Source organism: Lytechinus pictus, chromosome 2 (assembly GCF_037042905.1).
Source record: "Lytechinus pictus isolate F3 Inbred chromosome 2, Lp3.0, whole genome shotgun sequence".
In the NCBI taxonomy this organism is placed as follows: domain Eukaryota; kingdom Metazoa; phylum Echinodermata; class Echinoidea; order Temnopleuroida; family Toxopneustidae; genus Lytechinus; species Lytechinus pictus.
In genome coordinates, this window is record NC_087246.1 from 38373749 (window position 1) to 38393765 (window position 20017).

A 20017-nucleotide genomic window follows, 5' to 3' on the forward strand; every position below is an offset into this window, starting at 1 on the left:
GTCGAAAGCAAGCAAGTGGCTTCAATCCTATATATGCTTTCTTTGTTCGTGATTTCCAGACTACATTTTTGATCGTCCATGTCAAAACAAACTTTGAAAACTTTTGGCCTGTCAAGCCTCGTGACAGGAGGCGGGAAGTAATAGTTATTTTAAAAAATGAAATAACAAGCATGGGCAAGACACCTGTTACGCTCAGGCCAGAAGGAAATCTTTGTCTTACAGAAATTATTGATCAACACAAATTTCCTTCTCAAGTCCGAACTTTCATTCGGTAACCACAATTTTACGGTCCTTATCAATTGTGCATCAGTGATTCCCATCAATTACATCAATTACTATTTCCATGGATACGTAGATCGTTTTGAAATAATAGAAAAAAAAATCAAAGTACTTGTTCGGACACAATAATGGGGGAAATAGAAGGAAATTTCTTAATGATGCGGTAAATCCACTTCCTTTTTGCGATTTTTCCTGTGAAGGGGCCTTAAAATTACTCCATTTTCACTTACTAATTAAAGGTCAAGTCTACCCCGTGGAAAATTTATTTGAATAAATACAAAGAGAGATCGCTAAAAGTTTAACAAGGAAGATTTCATCGAAATCGAATGTAAAACGAGAAAGTTGTTACATTTGTAGTTCCATTTATGCAATTCAGTATGTGCATGGGCCTTAATTATCTATACAGCAATAAATGAAATTTCATCTAATAAATACACGAAAACATCTGAGGTTGTGGCATCATCGGCTACCTCATGTCCATACTGACCTTAATATGCATAGGCCTATACAGTAACTATTTCATAAAAATAATCAAAATTTGAAACTTTGTCATTTCATATCTGATTTTGTTGAAACTTTCAATACTATAGGCTTGACTGAATTTTCTCTACTTCTCTGAATTTTTGTAATGAACATGGTATAGGGTGGACTTGACCTTTAAAAACTTGTTCTTATAGTCAGTGTAATTGCTCGACGCGTTTTTTTAATTCCCCCCCCCCCCCCGTCACGCTCAGTAACGACGTTTATCTTAATATACTGATGGTGAAATAAGCTGAATCAGTGAGATGAGTGTAATTTTTTATTTCTGAGGTGAAATTGTAGATAATAATTCGTTCTTTGTGATTATTTTTAAACCTTTATCTTTAGGAATATCATTTGCTTTATAAACAAAGATAGATGTCATTTATTTTCCAAAGGTGATTGAGAAACTTATAACATGTGGAATAATTTGAGACAGAACGTGACATTGACATCTTAAAGACTCTAGAGTTTTTTTTTTTTTTTAAAGCAAGGTACTAAAGCTAAATGAATGAAACCACAGTGGGAATGTTATTCCCTAGATTGTATTAAGGGATGGTGACAGAGTTCTCGAGAAAGAAATCTAAAATAGACAAAGGAAGTAGAAAATAGATACAGGAGGGCAAGTGATCTATTCTGATCCGATTGGGTGCTAACTATATATGACAGGTGTATGGGGGGAGCAACAAGCAGCACGTGGGCTATCATAATAAAGGTTAAATACAGCCAGAGACACTGGTCATTCTAATAATGATCGGTGGTAATGAGAGATTATCTACAAATAACAAATTAATTACCTTGAAACGGTCACAGCACTAGAAAAGAATATACCGTTATCGAGGCCCCACACTCTTCTCGTCAATCTGTCAATAGAAACCACTTTGGAGGAGTTTCCGAAGAGTTCATACACAACTGTTTTGTTTAAAAAAAAAAACAATTGTGATGGACTGGTGAAGAATGCAAGCAGTACAAACCAGTTATTTGATTTTCGCTATTTTAGATGTAATTTTGGTTCCAGTGGCTTTTTATCTGATCATATACGCCTATTGCATCTGGGAACTTATCCGATTTCTTATGAATAATGAGTGCATTGATCAGTATTTTTGAGCAAACAGCAAAACCAAAGACTTGGAAATCATGACTATCATCAGGATCATAGGTTTTATAAATTGTTCGTTGGTTGAAATTTGTTTATTTTAACATGATATACGTCCATGCATAATTAAAAATTAAACATGGACAGTGAAAAAGTTACAATGGTCACTGGTTTATGTGTCTCAACTGAATATGTGTTTCAGATTCAGATGGGTTTCAAAAATAGGAATTGTCAAGACCGAATTTTCTCCAATGAAGTTTGACTTCAGGGTTATATTAATATCAGAGCCACACTGATTCAGTAAGTGCAGTTCATCGACTGAAATAAATAAAACTGATCTACAGAACTGCAATCACATTTCGATGCATAGATACCCATCCCTCATATCGTCTTATATCATCATAAAATACTATTTTTCGTTGGTATATTTGAAACTTGTGTTCCATATATAGAAATAGGTACAACTGATCAGACCTCATTTTGTCTCATCAGTCAGTAATACTAACACCAAGCATCGTGTGCATGAGCAATCAGTTAAGAATGAGTCTATTTCAAGCCGACTTGGGGTAGAGACGTTAGAATATCTAAAAAGTTTACTGTCTCGTTAATTTGAATATTATAGTGATCATTATTACATGGCTAAAAGTATTTACTACTAATTTACACCAACTATGAAATTACAATTACATTGTTTATATACATTTTTGCGGATGTGCAAATCATCGCAATATAATTATGGATGAGTGGCATTGAAACCTGAATCTACGAAAAGGGGGCATGTTAGCCCCCCTCCCCTCCCTGCCAACGCCCATGTGCACTACTCATTGACTTGTACAGGAGCCAAGAACATGTTCTCTTATTTAATGGAAGTTCGAAAGAATGAATGGCGACACTTGCGAGCCTTTAGACGTACATCTCTGAGCTGGTATTAATTAATCATCAAAAAATCTAAACCACTCACGGCTCCACCAAGATCAAAAAGCCACCCTGTATTACAAGCAACCTGAATATTTCTGTCTCCCCATGACAAATCCTTTTAATCTGTTTCCCAGGGTATGGGAAAAACCCCTCGCCAGTGGCGGTGTTGGCTGGGGCGGGGGCGGGGGGGGGGGCGTGTCATTTGCTTGCCCTTCTTTAGTTTTTATTTTTCTCTCATGTTATTATCCTCGCACCGGAGCCCTCGAAAGGGCCACCTCATATTGTAAAGAATACCAAATTTGATAAGAAAATTTATTACCATTTTTGCTGACCCTCGTCTATATTTTTGCGATTGTTTTTTTGTTGTCAATATTGTTTAATTTGCTTGTTTGTCTGGTATCGTCTCCGATATACCGCCACTATCCCATCTGATCCTATTACCCCCCCCCCCTCCCCTCCTAGTCTGTCTAAAACGATGCTGGGAATAACAGTTGAGAAACCAATGTGGTTTAACCGGTGGACGTGAAAGATCAAAGTGTTAGCTTAGACAATAAATAATTACACACTAAAGCTGGTTAAAATTCGTGTTGTCTGTTACACAACTATTACTCTCGGAAATATCAGGTGTCTCGGTAAATTGTATCGAATGCCAGGACGTTCATTTCACACCTCCCCCCCAAAAAAAAAAATTAATAAAATAACAATAATGATAGCAATTGAATAATAGTAATAATGATAATAAATGAAAATAAAAATAAACTTAAATAAAATTGAGAATATATTTTTTTTATTTAAAATAGAAACAAACTAATAACAAATAATTACTTTTAAGAGGGGTAGGGAGGGGATTGAATTTATGTTCTTTCAACCTGCACCTCTGCCCCGGGGGGGCCACTTCCATTCACAAGTGGATACCATGCGCGACCATGGGGTCTCGAAAAGCACCCTAAACACGTAATTTCCATATTCTGGAAATGCACCCCTTAACAAGTATTGGCATGTGAAACCCTACCCTTAACAAGTATTGGAAACAAAACGATACTCTTGGCAAATATTCCCTGAAATGAACCCCTAAACAAGTACATGAATGTTTTATTGTTACCGGGTCCTTCGGTCGTCGGCTTTACCTTATTTGGTTTAGTACGACCCCACCTTCTACACCTCGCGCAAATCGGACTCTAAACACGAAGTGTTGGGGCAAAATGGACATCCTTTATAAATCATTTCAATTTTGTTTTATCATTCCCGCAAATTCGACCCTAAACACGTAATTTTCCTAGCGAAATAGACACCCTTTTTTCATTATTTTTGTGTTTTTGACACCCTTATCACGTTACGTACGTAACGTGCCCTATCGTGAAAAGGACATCCCTTTTACGTGTTTTTTTGGTCGCGCATGGTATCCACTCGTCAATGTAAGTGGCCCCCCCGGGACCTCTGCCTTTCCTCAAGTAGAAGAGAAAGTGAAAGTAAGGTCGGTGATATCTTAAAATGGAGATAAGAGAACAGATTCGGCCTTCTGTGGACGCGATGTGTTATTATCCACTGACCCCAAAATAAAGAAATCAAATTGTTCGAAAAGGAAAGTAAAAAAAAAAGCGTCTGGAGGAAATTATAATAACCTACAATCCGAATGGGTCATAACTTAAAGGGGAAGTTCACCCTGAATAAAAATTTGTCGTAAAAATAGCAGAAATAATAATTAAAAAAAATATTGGTGAAGGTTTAAGAAAAATCAATTAAAGATTAAGAAAGTTATTACAATTTTGAGTTTTGGATTTGTAACGTCATAAACGAGCAGCTGCCCCATTATGTTGTGTAATGGAAAATGCAAAAAAAATAATTTTAAACGGTTCGTATAATGACTTATTTTTGTTTTCTTTTTCGGAACGGGTGTGAAATGGTTTGTCTATAGATATACTGAAGGTACAGTAAAATCCATTTTCAATTTTCTGAGAAAATGACATTTCATTTATTTTTTTTTACCACACGATATGTAGAAAATCTGCTCGCATATGACGTCACAAATCAAATAATTAAAATTCTAAAAACTTTTTTTTTTATTCTTTGATGGATTTTTATTAAACCTTCAGCAATATTTTTTCATTATTTTTTCTGCTATTTTAACAATAAACTTTTTGTCAGGGTGAATTTCCCCTTTAAAGACCCAGACCGGACCCAAAAGTGAAATTGACAAATTATATACCAATCAAAAGCTTTGTGCATTTTCACCGCTTTTTGAGTATCGTGCTGAAGAATAGCTCCAATTATCAGGCTCGAAAATAGGCTTGCTGCTAGTGCATTTTACCGGCCTCAAGATCGCGACGTCATTTTGTGTTAAAAGCGTTGTGATTCCATAAGTTTGTTCACAGAAATACTTGGAGAATTTTTCTGCATTTTAGATTAGGCATTATTTTTTAATTCTATCACATACAGATATCATAAATATATTTTACTGTAAGTTCAATGGATGAAATCTACAAATTTTGACTACTTTTTGGCATATTTTATTTCTCGCTTATTTGGCGCAGCTTTCCAATTGTATTTGCATTCAGATTAAGTGTAACAACTTTTCTTGACATAGCAATTAATACCTTGGTCACATTTGCTCTACGGCGGCCGTACGGCGAGTCAAAAACAGCCGTTTTAACATTTTTTGTTCCAACTATATATAGGTGGTTTGCATTAGAATTAATAAAACGGCTGTTTTCGACTCGCCGTACGGCCGCCGTAGAGCAAATGTGACCAAGGTATTAGGCCCAATAAGAGCCAAACACAGAAATCACAATAACTTTGTGAAGAATTGTAGGTTTCCATCTATTAGAGCAATGAATAATTGTAAATACCACATTCGTCTGCAATTTTTTTCTTATCGTAATCTGAAAAGCAGAAAAAATCACCCAGTTTTTCTGTGTAAAACCTACGGAACACGACATGACGTCACGGTCTTGAGGCCGGTGAAAGCACAAGAAATCCTATTGTCGAGTTGGGTTTTTCTTAAGCAAATTACTCAGTTGTTTAGCAGTGAATATGCACAAACTTACATTTGTGTACTATGTATGTTATATTTTTCCTATTTCAAATTTCACTTTTAGCTCCGGACTAGGTCTTTAAGGGGGAAGACTTTATGCTTACGTGCACTTAGAAGCACAAACCTTAACAACAAAAAAACTAGGAGTCATTATAATGGCAGTGTATTGGGAGGAAGAAGAAAAAAAAAACATCACTTAAATGCAAACATAAAGTAATTTGAAGAATATAAGACACCCATGGTAATTTGGACAGAAGAGCACGTTTGCTACATCACAGCATCTCAGATTTGAACATTTCAAATATTCATTAGTGCTTATAAAGCTTTCTAATAATAGGCTATAGTAAAATAATGATTATAATCAACATATACAGTGCGTCCCACAAAAAACGAAACCGAGATTTATCGATGATTTATCATAACTTAATCACAAATACAATAGACAAATGACCTACCATTGTAAAGCTTAGAATCTCCTCTTTCATCTGAAATGACTAAAATTATTTCTCATTCACGCATGAGTGAGCAAAAACAATTTGAAGAGGGGATACCAAAAAGTCATTTGGCGGGCTGTATCTGGGTTTCAAAAAGAAAACCACATTTTTAAAATGTTCAATATCTGCTCTTTAATTTGATACCTCAATTACAGAAAATGGTCAAGAAATAACAAAGTTCTGGTTATTTGAAATAAGGCTTAAATTTCAATAATTTCATAAAATTAAGAGGTTTTACAGGCTAGCGTTCAAACTCACTTGACACTCCGTTTAGTTGACGATCAGCCATGCATTAAGTCTTTTGTTAACCATGCGATAGCTTCTGTGGGAAACCGGTGAAAACACGTTTATTTAATGAAATTATGGAAATACAAGCATTGTTTCGAGGGTACATAACTTTTTCACTTCTTAACCATTTTTTGTGATTAAGGTATCAAATAAAAGAGCAGATATTGAACTTTTTAGGCATGTGATTTTCTTTATGAAATTCAGATACCCCCCACCGCCAAATGAGTTTTTGTTATCCTTTCTTCAAATTGTTTTTGCTCACTCATGCGTGAATGGGGAATAATCTAAGTAATATCAGATGAAAGAGGAGATTCTAAGCTTTACATTGGTAGGCCATTTGTCTATTGTATTTGTGATTAAGTTATGATAAATCATCGCTTAATCTCGGTTTCGTTTTTTCTGGGACGCACTGTATATTGGGGGAACTATTCTCCAGCAATATCTTCACAAACCGAGATTTTTCAGTCAACACATAGGCGACTGCTGTTTACCCCCGTTTGTTTTAAAATGCTATAATAATGAAGAGAACTGCATGTACACGAGAAGATACTAGTAATGAAGATAATTTTTTTCTGCATAGAGTCAATCAGCTACAGAAAACAAAAGATGTCCAATACTTTAAAAGTCTTTTCAATCATCCCATGGAGTTCAAGAGTATTGACTATCGACTATGGTGTTTCTATTAAACCTTCCTTTGAAAATTACTACTATTACATATAAAAATTGATTCTGATACGTAATTACCCCCCCCCCCCTCCTCTTATCTATCTCACTCTCTCTATTCCTGTCTATCTCGCTCCCCCCCCCCCCCCCCCATCTCGCACTTTTTACTGTCTTCCACACTGTATCCACAAGCGTCATTTTAGATTCATGTATTTCACCAAACTAATCTAGTTTGAACACAAGATGGAGCTCTTTACATATTTCTCCAGTGCAGGGCAACTGTACAGATCAAGCAGAAATCCATGAAACCAAATACGAAGTTACGAACCCAAGCAAAAACAATGTCTGGAATATAAAAAATGCTATTTAATCGTACAACACGATGCCAAGAATTTCATCACATTTAAAATTCTTGGTCATAACTTAAACTGACAGAAGCAATTCATGATATAAGGCACATTGGAATATGTAAATACATTCTCTCTCCAAGGTGATGAGACTGAAATAGTAGGTTACAAACCTGATGGAACTACTATCTCATTACCCAATGTCCAATTTATCATTCAGTCAATTTCAAAAGCTAACTTTTTTTTCAGAAATCTTGTATAAATTGACAATAACTTCGACTTCATGTGGAAAACAAACACCACTGAATGATACTTATGATATTATTGAGGTAAGAAAGGAGTTATTGTCATTGAGAGTCTTTCCCCTCCTTGTCAACAAAAAAAAAACAAATCAACAATTCAAAGTGATTTGTGGTTATTGTAATGGCTCTAGCCATTGTAACAATCCCCTATACATCAGACTATCTGCACCACACTAACAGCAGCCAATTGTTACATGCTTTCAGTCTTTCAATTGACTAAAATCATATAAAACCCCAAAGTCTTTAAAAACCTCTAATCAATCAACTATACAATGAGGTTCAAGATGACAAAGAGAAACTTTATTTCTTGGAAACCCATCTTTACAAGACCTAAAAATATACCTTTACTCACATTTCAATTGAATCCAGGATATATTGTATCTCTTTGCATATAAACAATATTTTGAATACATCACGGATTAATTCCTTATTTCTTTCTGCATTCATAAGCTAAGGTGTGATAAAAAAAATAACAGGTTATTTTGAACAGGAGAATTCACTTATTACTGATAGATGACGCAGAAGTTGTCCTCTCTTACATTTTACTACCCTCCCCCTCCCCTTTACTGACAATGAAGCTCTTTAGAAATCTGGACTTCTTGAGGTGTCAATAAACTTAAGGTACATAGATCATATTCGGACAAATAAATGAAGATACTATTTCACTAATGCTTCCACATTCCGTATCATAAACTTTATATATATATATGATAGGCTAACATTCTTGAATGTAAGCTAGCATGGTAATATTATCAAAAGGACAAATGCTTGAAAAATATTTATCAGGTCTACACATTTTCATCATCATGTATTTTTATTGCTATTTATCATAATTGAATTAACAATGAATTATAACATGATCAGCACCATACTACCATACTGAATTGACTTATTAGATTTAATTACGAAATGCAATACAAGTTGCAATCTATTACTAGTAACTTGACATTTTAGTAAATGAAAAGTGATATAAGGAAAGATGGGTGGGTGGATAAATTACTAAACAAATACAACAGAAATAAAAACTTTAACCACCTAGAGCACAACTTTTAACCACTGCACATATGCTTGGTATAAATACTGTTGAAAGCCAAATCAATACAAATGAAAGACTTATTCCAGTCACTAGTCTCCATTACTCTGGGATTCAGAGTCTTTTTGTTATAATAACATTACATTGTGCTTTGGTTAATCACGGTACAATGCCGAAAGAGTTTTAACTGGAATGTATTGTAAATGATGTATCATGAATATATAAGCTGTTGTACCATAATTTTTTTCACAAGACATCTTGACTGAAAAACATACAGGCAAACACATACATTAGAATACATCTTTTTTGACAAGTAACTATTTTCTATAACTAAATAATTGAAATATATTTCCTTCAGGTTTTTTGGTCTTTATCAAGTAGTGTTCCTTAAAGGAGAATGAAACCCTTGAAACCAGCTGAATCCATATCAAAGAGAAAAATCAAAGAAACATATTGTTGAAAGTTTGAGGAAGATTGAATGAATAATAAGAAAGTTATGAGCATTTGAATATTGAGATCACTAATGCCATGTAGATCCTCCCATTGGCAATGCGACCAAGATCTGTGATGTCACACACGTACAACTCCCTCATTACTTTAGTACTTATTTCACTTATATTCTCATTTTTATAGTCTATCACAAGGTGAGGTGTTCTCTTTATGAGAGGACAAGTACAGAGGTTTCACAACATTATATCATTGATGAATCGTTTGTCATATGATTAGAATGAGCAAAAAGAGATGTTTTGTGGTATATTTTCAGTGTCCAAAAGGGGAGAGTTGTTCATCTGTGACATCATAGATCTTGGTCGCATTGCCAATGGGAGGATCTCCATAGCATTAGTGATCTCGACATTCAAATGCTCATAACTCTTCTATTGCTAGTCCTATTTTACTCAAACTTTTGTTGATCTTATTCTTTTATTTTTCTGCTTTCACAAAAGCTAACTTGCTCCAAGAGTTTCATTCTCCTTTAAACTAGAATAATTTCCAGAAGTTCCAAAACCAGTTTGAAACTTTTCCTGCATCAACAAAACAGAATTGCCACCAGAATATACCTAACATCTCAACTTAAGTACTAGACTGTCAATAACTGAGCATGAGGTACCACTAATCGAGAGCTTAGCATCACATATCAAAAAAATGTATATACTAAGCTATTACTGGCACTTCTGAAAGGACAAAACATAAATAATATTTTATGTGAAAACAATCAAATTACTATCAGGTAGGAACATAACGTACACAATATCTTGTGATTACACACATTTCCCTTGCTTGTGATATTGCAATATACCCGAAGAGTAATTTCAGTGATAGTAACATAACATAAATAAGGAAAATTGCAAAATGTCTAGTTTGTAATAGCAGATGTTTCAAGCTTCGAGTCAAACTTTGACTCGACAATACACCAAACCTTAACTCTAAGCTTGGAATTAAACAATCGTAGCACCCTAGTCTGAATGATAGACTACAGTTGCATGAAATATTTGGATTTCCATGATTTACAGCAGCGCTCTTGCAGCATCAAATGTTTCTGAACTAGAATACATTTCATTGAGGATGTTTGTCATTCACCTGGTGTGATGTTTCTTGGAAGATCGTTTCCATGACAATGTAGTGATGAGCCTGGCTAGGAGCAGGAGTAGCATGATGAAGAGAATCATAGACATCACTATTACATAGTGACTTATACTAGTAGGAGAATGGAGAAGAAAGACAGAGAAAGGGGAAAGGTAGAGAAAGAGAGGGGGCAATGAAAAAGAGAAGAAGGAAGGACAAAGAGAAGAAGAAGAAGAAGCAGAAGAAGAGGACGAAGAAGGAAAAACAAGGAAGAAGGAGGAGAAGAAGAAGAGGAAGAAGGAGGAGGAGGAAGAGGAGGAGGAGGAAAAAGAAGGAAGAAAGTAGGGGGAGGAAGAGGAAGAGAAGGAGGAGGAGGAAAAGGAGGAGGAAGAGGGGGAGGATGAAAAGAATATTTAAACAAAAAATTAATAAAATAATGAGGCAATTACATCTGTTCCTCTTTATATGTTAAGGTCCGAAACCAATGCAAAAATTAGACAAATATATCTTACTTGACAGTTGATGGCACATATTTCATTAAGATAACGTTCTGATGACAAGGAAAGTCTTCATACCACACACGCAGATAAAACAAACAATAAACTCAATTTCCCATAACTGCCAAACCTGCTGGTACCAATACGTCCATTTGTGTAATGTTGATATTATTGACAGGTGTTATAAAACATATATACCTGAGAGACAGAGCCAAGCAGGTTGTAGCCTAAGGCATCTTGGCTAGAAAAAGGCTTGCATCTGTTTCATACACACGCATCACATGTAAACAAAATCTAATGCTCAACCATGGAAACATCATGTTTGGTAAATGATCATTTCCTAGCAACAGATACCATTGGAGCTGCTCACATCCACTAATAAAGGTCAAAATGTGAATACTTCACTATTTCTTTGCATTTTTTCTACTTTTTACGTGATCTTTATTCTATATGTCATTGTTGAATGAAATATCATTGAAGTAACATCCATCACATTTATATAAAAGAACATTAATCACATATAGAAATGTGTATGTTTTATTCAAAACAAGTGATGTGAAGAGCACATTGGCCTATAACTTGGTCATAACAGCCGTCATAATAGAAGATACAATGTACCTTCTTTGTGATGGCAAGTCGCATAGTGTTTTACCTCGTAGCACTAGTACAATACTCTCCATGTTAGTATTTATCTTTTTGTCTATGGGAAATTCGAAGAAAGAGAGATCAAGCCTCTTACATTGATGATTCAAACATATTTTTGCTGAGCAAGAAGTGTACTAAAACAGGAATTTATTGCAATGATGGCATTCACGTCAAACACTCTTATACATATCAATTCCAGGTTCTGCACTCGGACTCAGCATGAACTGAACGGCAGTGGGCCATGCTGAATCACATACACGTCGGGGGGGGGGGGGGGGGAATACTCACAGGCTGGGGTGATTTTTCCCCTGAAATGTTCAAAAGAGCCCTGGGATTTAACCTCCCCCCAAAAAAACTCCCCATTCACTGCAATGTTATATCAAATATCGGTTGTGAAAAGTTGCCCACGGAAATCTTTTTTTGCCCAATACATGTACTTCAGAGAGTGAACAATCTTGCTACGCTTCGCAGTGCTCTTATCTACATGCAGGTTCAAATGATCTGTATTATACCAAAAGAATAATGACATGGGAATATACATACACCAATAAAACATTAAAAAGATATCTTGGCATGGTGTGTGATCATGATCGCCATCGGTGAGGGCGAGATTAATGGGTGCCTTCTTCAACAGTATTCAAGAAATCAAATCAGCAAATGCTGAATCATGCATCCATCCGAATCCATCCATCCCAGGGTTCCATCAGTTATCATCACACCTTCAGGCACAGTTCAACTTGAACATAAGGTGCCAAGAACACAATAAATGAGGACGAGTTGGCTGGGCTGGATTATCGTGTCAAACAATATGACTGAATTTAACAGGTATTTAATATGTGAGACAATGAGAGGGGCGGATGGATGATGGAGGCGGATCAACAGCTGAGTGTCTAACACCTCCAGGCTAAAATGCTTATAACAATCAATAAACAGCTGATGAACATTATGATACTCCACACCACATGGCTTCACATTCATCCAATCAAACTTTGCTGATTAACATCCGGTGTTTATGTAACAAAAAACAGTTCAAGAAACCCAACCAAAGGCACCTTCTAAATAATGCTGCAATAAAATAAATCACAGGTTCCTTGGAAGCTGAAACCTTTCACAGGTCAGATCACTTTAACCGGATTTTAAAACCCCGGTGAAATCATACGATGGTAAAAGCAGCAGCCAATCCAGAATTTACCAAAAAAGGTCGGCCGACTTTGAAAAAAATATAAACACTCATTGGGAGCATTTTAAAGGGAGGAATGTGCCCCATTTGCTTGCACAGTTTACACTAACAGTTCATTGTATTAATACACAACCCCCTCGCAAGGTATTCCAATCTGATCAACAAGAAAACTACAATCTTGGGAAAGCTTAGGAGCTGCTTGAGGATTTCTATTGTAGGTTCAATGATTGCAATTTGTAACCAGCCACCTCAAAGACCAACAATAATACCCCTTTCATAAACCCATCCTCCAATTAGCCGCCTAAGAGTAATGCGGATAATTCAATAAAAATTGCGTTCACAAACTCCGAAAATAATCCGCACTATTTTTACGAGCGCCCGTCCTGAAAAAGGCGGATAATCGTCATGGCAACCGCACAAACCCCCTCCGATGCGGTTGTGTTGGAAAAGGGTGACCTTGTGACCGCACCATGGCAATTATCCGCATTACTTTGAAATGCGTTCATAAAGTCAAAATCTGGTCCCCATGCCGCTATTATGCGGATAATTGCAGCATCAAAATAATGCGGATAACTCTGGTCCTCCTCCGATTTTACGACCAAATTATGCTGCTATTAGCCGCATAATTGGGTTTATGAAAGGGGTATAAGTTGCCCAAAATGAATTGTGAGATTTTTATTGGAAATGAAATTGCACATGCTAAGCTTTAAAATGACGTATAATTTTTTTTTCAAAATTGATCAACAATAACCAACTAAAGTACTTGATTGAATGCAGAAAAATCCAGTGAGAGCTTCAAAAAGGCATAGGGAGAAACAAGGTTTGAAGTTTGCGATTCACTCAGGCATGACATGAGCACAATGTGCCATATCAGTGAAAATTCCAAGCAGTCCAGAAGAGAAATGTTGTCATGGAAACTCTTGTATCTCGTCTTTTATTGAATTCAACAACTTCAAATTTTGACAGTAGGAAGAAGAATTACTCTTTCAGATAAGCTAATAATCTAATTTTTTCTTTTGAAGACCAAATAACTATTTCGGCTTTTTACAGAGAATCTTCCCTGGTGATTTATTGTTGGTTTCGGGACGGCTTGTCACATATATGGTAGCAATACATAGAATGCTTTGGTCGCCAATGTCAAGAACAGATAAATCAAATCTAAACAGTGTACCCAGCCGGCAAGCCAGTTTTTACAGAGCATATAACCTACCTCGTCCCTATCTCCAACCAGCTGCCCGAGTCCCTGACCAGAAAGAAGAAATGTAATGCCATCGCGTCAGAGAGGAGCAGAACGACGAGATAGAGTGAGGATGTAGGTAGCCGTAGTAGTATATGTATAGCTTGGAAGGCACATGCTACTAGTAGGAACAAGATCACATTCTGTCAAGTGAAAATATCAATTATGGAAGTGAAAAGAGATGGCTCAATTACATTTGGTACAGAGGGTTAGAAGATTACAAGTGAGGATACATAGGCATTTATCAAGTCAAGAGCAGGAACAATTTCATTTTAAGTATGATACAAACTGTTGAATCAGAATAAATTGCAATCAAAAGTGATTAACTCTAATTCATAGCATTTTATTATTTTATAAGCTCTATATTCTTATTTTTTCTTCCATTTCTGTTGTTGTTGTTTTTTAATTGAAAAACAAAACAAGGGGGGTGGGCATTTCATATACATGTAGCTGTTTGTAAGTTCACACATGACTTCATGCAAGACTGATTACACTTTCATTTCTTAAATCAGATACTCCAAATATTCTGTTTAAACGTAATGGGAGTGGACTGTCTATAATTCTATTAAAATTTTGACAAATAATACATTTTGTATTGAAAGGCTTGTTAACAATATAAATTTAAATATAAAAAAATAATCTGGTTCAAGTGAAGCTGAAGGGAATACAAATCATTAAGAATTCATGCATAATTTTTTTGTGACTTTCTGCCAGCTTTATAAAACACTACCCAGGTAAAAAAAAATAGGTGAATATTTTTAGCTGTTTTCAATGAAACTGGATTAAAATGATGAATTATTCTATTTCTGCATCATGGTTGTGGGATGACGTAAAAAGGCTAAAGAGAGACAAAAGTGTGAATTTCAATCATGTGAATATCAAAATGGAAACTTCCTAGACAAAGCACTGTATATATTGAATATGTCATGGTATATTTACCTTCATAAGAAGTAATGATCCCATGATGAATGGATTGAAAACTGTCAGGAAACAATACACTGCTGATGGATCAAAGCTGTAAGTTTGAATGATACAATATAATTAACTTGATTACAAATCACTTTCCAATATTAAAAAGTCTAAGTAATAATAATAATAATGGTATTCATAAAGCGATGTCTATCTAATTTTCTATTCAAAGGCGCACCACATATCACCAAGCTTCAACCCAGCTCTGTTTCCAGTGCTTGGTGCATTCAAGAAAATAAGCCTACCACATGCATGTTTCATAAAGCTGTCCGAAAGTTACGAACAACTTTATGCACAACTAGTGATTTATTTTCTTTTGGAGCCAACTCAACAACAAGGTAAATTGTGGGTTTTTCATTTACAACAAGAAAGGATCACCGGTCATTTGTAAAGTCTTTCTTAACTTACAATTGCTGACTTTGAAAACAACTATTGAATAATTATTTATAAAAAAAAACATTCATATGATAATAAAACACTATTTTCATTTACTGTAAATGAACTTTGACCTTAATCATGTGACCTAAGACTCAAGCAAACAATAAGTGATACTTGATTACACTTATCTCCTTGTATCATGAACTAGATCCATAAATTTTCAAAGTTATAGCAATTCAGCATACCCGCAACATGGCCAGAGTTCATTGACCTTAAATGACCTATGACATTGGACATGTGACCTGAAACTCACGCAGGATATTCAATGATACTTGATTACTCTTGTGTCTCAGTTTCATGATTAGATCCATAAACTTTCAAGGTTATGATAGCGATTCAACAAATACTCCCAATGTGACCAAAGTTCATTGACCCTAAATGACCTTTGACCTTGGTCATGTGAACTGAAACGCAGGATATTCAATGATACTTGATTACTCTCATGTCTCAGTTTCATGAATTAGATCCATAAACTTTCAAGGTTATGAGAGCAATTGAACAAAAACTCCCAACATGACAATAGTTCATTGACCCTAAATGACCTTTGACCTTGGTCATGTGAGCTAAAACTCAGGCAGGATATTCAACAATACACCATTACCCTTGTGTCCATGTTTCATGGACTAGATCCATAAACTTTCAGAGTTATGATATTTCAAGAACTTAACCTTGGTTAAGATTTCGATGTTGATTCCCCCAACATGGTTCTTAAGTCTATTGACCCTAAATGACTTTGAACTTGGTCATGTGACCTGAAATTCAGACAGGATGTTCAGTAATACTCCATTACCCTCATGTCCAAGTTTCATGAACTATACTTTGTAAGTCATGAAGAGATTTTTTTAAATTCCCCCCTAAACAATTTCTTTTGCTCTCCACTTTCCACCTCTCCCTTACTTTAAAATCCTGGTGCTGTCATCGTACACAGGTGGCAATAGTCTATTGCCATGTATTTCATGGTCTCGGAATAAAATTGGACTACTGTAGTCACGGGAATTCGATTGTTACTAGACATTGGATGGTAGGTGTGAAAACAGGACTTGTAGTCTGGGTCCAGAACACAGTTCAAAGTAGTCTTCGCAGAATCCGATCAGTCATGGTGAAGAAATGTATTTTTTTAACATTGATTGTCAGGTTGAATAAGAGTATATCATATTGTCCTCTGAAGTCTAAGAATGACATACGATCAGTCATGTTAATAGAATGCATACCTTCTAAACTTTGATTGCATATGGTTTGAACATAGACAGTGAAGGGAAGGAATTTGTAGTCTATCGTACTGTCATCTGTCAAATCTGTACTATAACTGAAAGGTAATTAGAATGGAAAGTATATCGTACATCATGACCTTCTCATTGTTGGATATTTGAATGGAAACTGTAGGAGAATGGATTCTACAACTGAATGGTACAAGTCTATCACAAAGAATACTATTTGACAGACCTGAAACCACAAAATAAACTTAATCAAAGTTAATAATCTGTTGATAATAACAATAAATTATACAACTAAGAATATCTTATTTACCCAGGGTAGTCACTTCACTTCTTACGACCTGTTCTCCCAGCGCATGACATATAATCATATATTATTATAACCCTTCTCCATTCTAAAATGCAGAGCACCTGGCTAGACGGCTGGGGATGCCATTTCTAAAGTCTATGGTATGACTCTGCCAGGGATAGAACTCACAGCTTCTCATTCATGAGGCAGACAGTCGACCAATTGAGCAAATACGCCTGGTTGCTGATGCAAGCAATACCACCACTCCAAAGAAAAGTGTTGTCACATATACATGGGCGTCCCATTATGTTACCCTGTATAAATTATTTTGACAGCATTTTGATATCATAATTATAGTTTTTGTTACAAATCTCTTATCTCTTGACATTTTCTATCTTGTAACTTCGTGCTCCCCCCGTTATTTTATCAATCTATTTGTCTATCTATCTATCTATTTTTTTTTTTTTATACCTACTTTTTTTATACCTCCTTTTTTTTCCAACCTATCCATTATTATTCTTTAAATAGTTTTTAACCACATATGTATCCTTGTATAACCTTAGTACAACCTATTTCTTCTTTTTTTAGTATTATCAACCAGTTTAACTAGAATCAAGTTTTGCTTTAAACAAACAAATAACGTATTGTTTCAATACTGAGGGACCGTATAACAAGCCTGGCTTCCAAAGGTCTCCTCGTCTTCCTTGTCTTTATATTACTTTCCTTTAATAATCAATATTTGTTGCTTTTAAACGTTTTCGACATATGCGTTAGCATATAATTGTACATGTATCTTGTTATATGTTACTTTTTCAAGGAGGATCAATAAAGTTCATTCATTCATTCATATCACAGAAGTAGACTTTGAGAGAAGCCATTACCTGTTTATACTGGCTATGTTGCCTGTTCCAAAGAAAGCAGTAAGGATGAAGAAGACAAAGATCCAGGCACAGCGTAGATCAGTCATAGCTAGCTTTCTAGGTGGAGACTTCTCAAGGTTAGCCTCTTCATTAAAAGATACTTGGTGGATCTATGAAAAGATAAATACAATACAATATCGGAGAATCAAATCAAGGCTGAATATTCTGTGCACTCATTGCAGATGTCACCATCCCCAGTGAATATAAAACTTCTGTAGAATATAAAGATTGGAGATTGAGCCTGCTGCTATGAGGGTAAGGTCTATGGAAATCAGGTTTCAAGCTCAAAATTACACAATATGCACATAGAGTGCATTTCATTCAGTGGTTTCTATATGTAAAAAGTATTATGGAATATGCTCATTCATTTTCAAATGGGTAAAAAAAATACAATCACCTCCACCCCCACATACAACCTACCAATAACTAGAATAATAAATGAATAATTGAAATGTATATAACTAAAAAAAATAAATAAATAATACAGTATAGTGTCCTACCTTATGAGTCACCTGCTGATTGAGATTAGATTCACATAGGATCCAGAAGAACATTACATAACACAAACATAAACAAAACAAACCTTCATGTCTGGAGGACGTCGTTAAGAAAAACTTTCTCACATTTACCACTGATTAATAGACAGTTTGCAAAAGAACACCTCTTCGTACTAATCATGTTAAATTATGTTATTTTCTTAGTATTTGGCCTAGTCACAAAATATTGTAGAGCCTAACATAAAGAATAAAGCACAACATTAGCAAGGGGAAACAAGAATGTTATTTGATTTCACTTTTCTTCATTCAATAATTTCCACACATCTTGCTGATTTGCCCTTCTCTATTTTCTTTATGTATTATTACAGGCTTCACTTAAAGCACAAATCTGGTGGTAATCGGAGTGAGTAGTATTCAATATTCATCATTCATATCATTCATTTTAAAATTCATAAAATTAAATAAACAGAAAATCAATGTTTCTTGTCACCATAACATCATGGGTCTAAATCATGTAAGTTCTGACTAAGTTTACAACTAAAATAAATCAAACATTGTGATATTACAAAATATAGAATGATAACCATACATGCTAACATTCACCATCAGAGATACCTAGATGGAAGCATGCATCCTTTTTGCCTTTTAATATTTTTTACCAGGATAAACTAACAAAAACAAATCATTTATACATAAAAACACCAGATTGGTAATTTCGTTGGATTTTGATTTAATTATTTGATTGTTAGCACTTCTGCTGTTTGTATTTCATTTCATTTTCCATATCAGAACATATCTAAAACTACTCAATCTGGAAAGGATACGAGGTACTGAGGAGCATGTAAACTGTCGACAGCGAGAGGGCCACGCCCAATAAACGATGACCAATCATCACACTGCTAAACGATGGTAAAACAAACGCAGCCAATAGCATTGTCCAGCTAAATATCTTGTTTGGAAGTGGGACGCCCTCTTTGTTGGTGATACGTATCCATGTGATGTAGACCACCATGACTGATATTAGAAGGAAAGCAATCTGTAGCCATGTTAAGAGAGGATTAATTGATGTTGATGACTGCTGTCTTAAGAGATGTCTGAACAAGATATATGCGCTGATTGCTGACAGTATTCCAGCTAGTACCCTGAAAACAAAATAAATGACAACAAAAATGAATTTAGAAATAAAGCTGTCATATGAATAAAAATCAAAGCATTTCACAGCCAGGCGCGGATCCAGGAGGGGGCCGAGCCGGCCCCGGCCCCCCTATTTTTTGACAACCTGCAGAAAAGTGTACTCTTTAACTTGATAGAAACTACGAAAAACAGAAAGAAAAGAAGGAAAGAAGTATTATACCCATGATGTGTAATTTACAGCCTCGTAACGGCCGGCCCTACCCCGAAAGGAAACAAGAAAAAGGTGAGGGGAAGAATTGGAAAATAGACTTTATATAAAAAATTTCGCTCGCGCTCGCATTGCCTTTGTAATGAATCCCATTCAAGAGGAGTAAATGACACTTAATATATCCAGTTCTGAAATCAATTTGCACACAATATTTTAGCTCGCACATCAAGCTTTCATTATTTTGTTTGATTTACAC

The 20017-nt window shown here is 35.4% G+C and overlaps 1 protein-coding gene across 2 annotated transcripts in view; it reads right to left on the reverse strand.

Moving 5' to 3' along the window:
- Positions 1 to 1284: 1284 nt before the first annotated feature.
- The window catches only part of LOC129254266 (GPI ethanolamine phosphate transferase 1-like), a 59242-nt gene continuing 40509 nt past the window's right edge, over positions 1285 to 20017 (reverse strand). Inside the window, exons 14-20 of one of the 2 annotated variants that reach the window (XM_064115714.1) lie at positions 19244 to 19561; positions 18423 to 18513; positions 17884 to 18032; positions 15032 to 15107; positions 14066 to 14235; positions 10549 to 10665; positions 1285 to 1710 (exon numbers count right to left, since the gene is read on the reverse strand). In XM_064115714.1, the coding sequence (XP_063971784.1) occupies positions 1701 to 1710; positions 10549 to 10665; positions 14066 to 14235; positions 15032 to 15107; positions 17884 to 18032; positions 18423 to 18513; positions 19244 to 19561 (931 nt within the window). In that variant the 3' untranslated portion in view covers positions 1285 to 1700. Of the gene's footprint in view, positions 1711 to 7634; positions 10666 to 14065; positions 14236 to 15031; positions 15108 to 17883; positions 18033 to 18422; positions 18514 to 19243; positions 19562 to 20017 lie in introns of those variants that run through there. The other variant, XM_064115715.1, reaches the window with a different exon arrangement.